Source organism: Manacus vitellinus, unplaced genomic scaffold, assembly GCF_001715985.3.
Source record: "Manacus vitellinus isolate BGI_N305 unplaced genomic scaffold, ASM171598v3 scaffold_8_pilon, whole genome shotgun sequence".
In the NCBI taxonomy this organism is placed as follows: domain Eukaryota; kingdom Metazoa; phylum Chordata; class Aves; order Passeriformes; family Pipridae; genus Manacus; species Manacus vitellinus.
Window position 1 is genome coordinate 10,590,230 of NW_021940864.1, and position 6,814 is coordinate 10,597,043.

Sequence of the window (6,814 nt, forward strand, 5' to 3'; positions counted from 1 at the left end):
CTTTTAACAGCTACAGGGAATTGATTACTTGAAGACAGTTCTTAATTTTTCTCCTGTAGCATTGCCAAAGTCAGCAAGACCTACGTGACACGCTGAGCAAATGAGAGTGCAAGTTAAACACCAGATAAGACAAGGTTTGCAGTTGACATGCTTCTCAAGATGCCCCAAACTTACACTGCTAACTACAGTAAATACATTGGCATATTATTATTGCACCTTCTTTCTGCAAGAAAAGAGAATAGGATCAAACAACAGAAACATAGGATTGCCTAAAAATACAGTCATTTTGAACATCTATTGTTGTGTGCAACATTTCCTTCTGTAGTCTCTAACTGACCACCAAAAACGCATGTACAAGAGAAGTAACCAACCCATCTGCAAGGACCCTCAATCACAAGCAGGTATTACAGCCAACACGCACACTCATTTGGAGGGTTCGTTTGTACCAACCAGATGAAAGTTTGGTGACCACCATTTTATCACAGGGATTTGCACAACAAGCCTCCAAAGCCATGAGTAGAACTGCTATGCCTTGCTTCAAGCCAGAAATTCAACAAGGCCATTGACAAAGTGTCAATGTCTCATTTTTGCCTGGCAGTGGATACCAATTGCCAGAACTGATACTACACTCTTTGGGACATACAGCAGTTTCACTGTCTCCAACTCCAGAATTTCCACTTTCCGGTGTGTTCAGCAGAAACCCTCATCTCAGTCTCAGCTTCATTTAAAGGGTTCTATGAGCAGTCTTTTCAAATAGCAGCAATAAACACATCCTCTATCGTGCACTTTGAATCAACTGCTGGGCACTGCAAACTTTGAAACCCTTTTCTGACCAATATGGAAGGCAATAAAGAAAGAAAATATGGAGTTTTCTGCTGTCATGTAGAAGCAGGTTTGAAAAGCAGCCTGCAAGGGACTAGGAAAAGCGTTTCTTAAGATTAGTAGGTCTTACACATTGAGTAAGCTTCCTAGTTGAAGCAAAGTGCTCCAAGTAAATAATCATGTTTTCACATCAATATGAGAGGAAACTGGACTCTTCAGGAATTTCCAATACAAACTATCATCTTTCCGTGACTCTGAAATCTGTTTCAGAGTTAATAGCAATCTTATCCTGAAAACAGTACTTTATTCCACCTGACAGAGAAGAAAAAAAATCAAGTCCAGCAGCTGCATGTTAAAATTATGAACACTTTCCAAATCTAACAAAGCATGTCACTGGCTGCCTGATTGAAGGGATGAATCTGACATTGGATAAAAACATCCTGTGAAGTGGAAGAACTCGAGGAGGAAGGTTTGTCTTAAAATTTGATATCCAGGACATTGTGAGATTACAAATGATGCAGTCAGAATTGTCACATTCCTATAATATTACTCGATGATTTCAAAATTTTGTGGAAGTTAGCTTTAGACACCCAAACAACAACCACTGTTACCTGCTTACTGAATTCATCAAAATTCATAAGGGGTCCATTGTGGAATGTGGGATAATAAAACACATATGCCAGCATCCATGGGAATGAGTGGGATGACTTCTGGGTAGGTCCATGCCAGCAGTACTCCAGACTGAAGCTAGTGCAGAAGAGGCAGCGGACTGACACAGTGAAGAGCAGCAGATAATACTCATTTTCAGTGTCGTACCACTTCCTCTGCAAGACAGAAAGCCAGATCATGATGGTGCAATGCTGTATGTTCTGTATGGCAAAACAGCGATGTCCTCTCAGATCCTAACTTTTGGGGTCAGCATTAGCAGGAAGCAACTAAAGCCAGTGGCAGCTGGAATGAGCATCTGAAGTGAACAGCACTAAACGCATGAACAAGCATTGGCTGTTGATGGAGAAGTGTCCTCCTCAGCTACTGCAGCCAGCATAAAGAGACAACTTCATTTCAGAAACAGATTAGGTTGTGAAGAACTATGACAGCAGGAGAACTTTTCTTACAGAAATGTCATTATCTCCCTCAGATTTGGTCCAGTAATACAATATTCAAACCAGCTGGCAACACTACTGAGACAGCCAAGGGACTGTTAGGGCTGATGCTAGATCTGAAAAGAATCAGTCACTCCAAAGAAAGCTTAAGGCTGAAAAGATGTTACTGAGCCCTTGAGTTTTTGACACTTGGTGTCACACTTGTTTCCAACAACAAAAATGTATCATCACAAAAAAGTTGGAAACATCAGCAAATGTAGTTTGGTTGATTACATTGTATTGCAGTGGGCCCTTTCCTCCTCAGGGCAAGGCACAAACCTGACTACACCACCTGGAGACCCTACATGTTCATCTCCCCTTCCCCAAACATCTGGGCAACAAGCCTTATAACAGATGCCCAGTTTTTCCCCTTGGTCCAAGTAAATGCAACAAGGACATTTCCTCACAACTGAGCAACAGTTTTTCCAAAATCTGTACTACCCAGAAAAATCCACCAGAGAAAGAGCAAAACTGAGCTTGCATCAACCAGTTGCGAGGAAGTAAGTCATCTGGTACAAATCAAAGTGTTGGAGGAACAGTCTCCCTCCCTGCAGAAGTCCACAGTCACCAATAAGGTACAGGCAGGCTTGGCTGAGCAACTCCTAGATACAACCCTAAAAAGCAGCACCTCAAATTGGTATGATTAGAGTTCCAAAGAATATGAAATGTGTTTAACAGAGCACTAGTAAAGTATTATCATATTCCAGCTCTACTGAATACCATTTACACATTGAGGCACATATTTTTGTCTCAATGCACTGGCCACCACGATCAAGAGATATGACTTTTCTAACTGGAGAAGCTCCAGCACAAGTCACTGCAGCTCTACTGCCTAAGATTTTTCAAACCAAACCCTGCTTACATCAACTGAAGGGACAATATTCTGTCATAAAGGTAGATGCTGCTACAGAGAACCACAACCATAATTAATTTGATGCTTAATTAGTCCTTCTCACATTACCTTGGTTTCTTCCACAGTTGGTATGCGTAAAGTGGACAGCAGGATAAGGGAGCACAACCACGTCAGGAGTGACAGCTGAAACTGAGCCACAGCAAACGAAACAGCTGCATGTAACAAAATGACAGCAAACCCCTTGATTCCCAGTAACAACCAGCAGGCAGCCATTCCATAAACCATCAAGCACCATGGTTTATACTGTCAGAAAAAGAAAAATTAACAACTGTTAGTTATTTCGAAAGAAAAAAAACACTCAGTACTTGTGCAGTCCTGCACAGGGTCTACAGTAGAGATAAATACAGTCAACAAGGTTAAGAACACATTTGAAAATACACAAAACCCAACAGTATCCATAAAGGTGAAGGGGAAGGTGTTCCTGTAACAGCATCATGTGAAATCCAGAGTCTCCCTAATTTGCAGGAGAACATAACTTCTTCCTTTCCTTCCCCAGACTAGCAGGTGTGACACCACACAGATCATTTCCCACAATCATGCAATCATCTAGCAATCATGGCAAAACCCAAGCAGCCATCACTTTACACTCTTGGAAAGGAATAACTGCACCCTTCTTGCATGTGCAAGGCAAATGACTCCCTTCAATGGTTCACAACAAGGCAGAGGCTTTCACGAGTTGGCAGCTGAAGTCTCCAAAACATTAAGGTAACTGATCCACACGGTCTCACCTGTGCATTGTTACAGACCCACTCACACAATTCACCCCACAGAGTGGGATTTAATATATTCAGTGGCCTCAGTGCCAAGCTTCCCATGTCCAGAGTAAACTGAAAGTCACAGAAACTCCCTGCTGTGAAGAAAATCCATACATACCTTCTCCACCAGGAGCCTGGACACTTGTGATACCAGCAGGTGACCAACCAGAAGCCACAGTATACGTTCCCTTCCCCATTCGATCCAGTAGCTCCACTCAAAGTCCATGGGGTCCTGTGGCATGAAGAGAACTGGTCACAATGTGTATCTGGCCATAAATGCATGTTCTTACAGAACAAGGGAACATCTCTCTAACACACTAGGTGTGTGTTACCCAACAGAACTCTACATCTCAGGAACATGATGTCAGCAATACAGTTGGACTGAGTACAGCAGTGAACTCAGACAGCACCATTTTGACTTCCAAAGTTGCAAAGTTCAAGAAAAAAAGAGCTTTAGACAATGTTGTGACTCCTAAACACCACACTGGTGCTGAAACTGAGCAGGCAGCATCTCTCCTGAGGGATTAAGAGAGCAGCTCTGCTCTGCCTTGAAAAATCAAGAACTCCAGTGAAAAGGCATTTTGCTGGAAGAAAAGTTTAACTACCTGTTTCAACAAAGCCTAGTTGCAATCAGATGGAGTCAGGTCAGCTGGAGTTTCCATGACATGAGGTTTTTACCTAAATTAGGTAAGAGCGTAGCCCTCTGTCAAATACAGAGCCTCACTAGAAGCTCACAATTGCTTTTTGGCTTTCTTGACGTACGGCTTCCCTTACCAGCAGTGACGGCAGGCCTAAAATCCAAAACACTTCCACAGACATGCATTCCTGGTCTGGCACAAGTAATCCTCAATATTAGTTGCATTAGTTGCTTTTGACCTCATATCCTTTTGAAGAAATGCAAGCAAGGGGGTGGGGGGTGTTCGGGTTTGGGTTTTTTTTTTTTGTTTTCTTATTAGTTTGTTGGGTTTTTTTTAATACCAACCACATTTCTTTAAGACTGTATCACTCAGAAAATCTGTTTACCCTATGCTGGACTACAGGCCAACCAAGAGAAACACATGCTCACTGATGTTAGGCATTATCCAAATCACCCAGTGACAGAAAAAAAGGGGGAAAGGCTGCAGGAAGTGTCAAGGGTGATCAAAGCTTTTAAGGCCAAACAGTAAAACAGAGGGTTATTAAGTGATGTAGCAAAGGATAGACACTTAAGACAGGGATCAAGAAAAGAAACAAAACTTTAGTTATGATTCTTAGATCTATACACACTCAGCCAACCCCTTTTCCTCACCAGAAACAGTCTAAAATTAACTATGAATATCCAAATCTGCAAGTTACCACAAACTTCTGAAGCTGAATCAGAAACTTGGATGTGCAACGGGTATGGAGACACAGTGTTCGTATTATTGCCTCAAAATTAGAGATGCTGGTATCTATCACCCCTCCTACCTTTTTGAGGCCCCAAAAGAGAGTTCCTGGGTCCAGCCCAAACATTCTGTCCATCACAGCTTCATACTCTGCAGGGAAGAGCAAACCTTTGCTAAGGACACAGCAGCCAGAGCAGGGAGAGTAAGGGATGGGTCCTCTGCTGCTCAAGAGCAACACATTCCCATGTTGTCTCCACCAATGGGGATACCCAGATCCAGGGAGGGGCATATCACCAGCTGAGCTGCCCAACCAGGCCACAGCTCTGCCCCACAGCAGTGGCAAAGCAAATTCCCAGAACATGTGTTTTGATTCCACCTTGCAACAGGGACAGTAGCACACAGTGACCCATCTTTTACCACATAAAACCAGCACCCTCAATTCCCCTTTTTCAGAACTGCCTGGTTTCTCCCACCAGAGCAGAACGGACACACAGACCTGAGAGCGGCCAGTACAGCCAGAGCAAGGAAAAGGCACTCAGAGATGCCACCTACAGAACCTGCTGCCATCACATTCTGCCACCTCTACAGAAGACTTGCTGTACTCATGGGTGGACAGCTCTGGAGCCAGTTACCTAACATTTTCTCCACTGCTCTGCAAGTGCCTTTCTGGCACTCCTTCCCTTGAGGTCTTTTAAAAGACACCTGGGTCATTAGTGTAGAACACCTTGCTGATTAAAGCCTAACAAGATGCAATACATATTTCCCTAATGAGCTCTCTAGCTTGTTATACTTTTACAATACCACCTTTATTTCCATTAGAATATCAACGTGATAGAAACACTGCTTCTTTTTATCTACAAATTGTACTCAAATCATTTAAAACCCCACCTACAAACCCATTCATACAGTTCACTCACACACAGGCTCTGCACTACACAGCTCCACTGAATCCAAACCAAGTCACCACAACAGCTACCACCAAGAGGTTACACAAGGCACAAGCAGGTGTCTGGAAACAAACTGACTCCAAGGCTGCACAGACAACCCAACCATTGCTCCAAGCCCAGAACCCAGCAAAGGAGCCCAGAGTTCCAGGCAGGGAGCATCCACCTGTCCTGGAGCCTCCCCAGGTTCAGACCCCAGAAAGCACCATCACAAGGCATGGATGCTTCTTAACCACCCACCTGCAAGAGGCTGCAGGTGACTAGAAAGGAAAAACAAGACAATTCAAACCCAACTTGCCTGAACTTTCTTTATCTGAGTAGCTGAGCTTCAGAGATCTCCCTGTCTTTTCCTTGACAAAAAGCTGCCAGGACACGATTGCCATGGGCGTTCCTAGCACTCAAAGGCATGAAAGCCCTGGGACAAAGCTCTCTGCCCAGGTGGCACCCGCCTACTGCTTCCTCGCACAGGGCTGGCAGGCAAGCTGGGAAGAGCATAGGCGCTCTTCGCAAGGGAACTAAGTAGAAACCAACTAGAGAGCAGAACTCACGCTAAGCAGCCTCGCCAGCCGCGGGCGGGAAGCACCGCCGGAGCAAGCGCGACCCCGTCCCCCACTTACTTCGGGACACTTGGTGCGCTTCGTAGAACGCGTAGAGGTGGGAGCCCACGGTGAGGAGCCCGTAGAGCCATAATTCCCAGGCCGGCAGCAGCATCGGCCCGGGAGCTGATCCCGTCGGCCGCCTCCCTGCGGGCAAAGAGAGGACCGGAGAGGTTTCCCCGCGCAGGACGGGTGGGCACCGAGCAGCGGGACAGCCCGCACCGGGCACTGCGGCCTCGGGCCCCCGCGCTCCGCCGGCAGGGCAGACGAGCCCTGTC

At 45.1% G+C, this 6,814-nt stretch overlaps 1 protein-coding gene across 1 annotated transcript in view; it reads right to left on the minus strand.

The window, feature by feature from the left end:
- HHAT (hedgehog acyltransferase) overlaps positions 1–6,660 on the minus strand; it is a 143,189-nt gene extending 136,529 nt beyond the window's left edge. Inside the window, exons 1-5 of the mRNA XM_008932966.2 lie at positions 6,558–6,660; positions 5,079–5,146; positions 3,751–3,864; positions 2,926–3,120; positions 1,434–1,646 (exon numbers count right to left, since the gene is read on the minus strand). Coding sequence (XP_008931214.1) covers positions 1,434–1,646; positions 2,926–3,120; positions 3,751–3,864; positions 5,079–5,146; positions 6,558–6,651 — 684 coding nt within the window. The 5' untranslated portion in view covers positions 6,652–6,660. The remainder of the gene's footprint in view (positions 1–1,433; positions 1,647–2,925; positions 3,121–3,750; positions 3,865–5,078; positions 5,147–6,557) is intronic.
- Between the last annotated feature and the right edge of the window lie 154 nt (positions 6,661–6,814).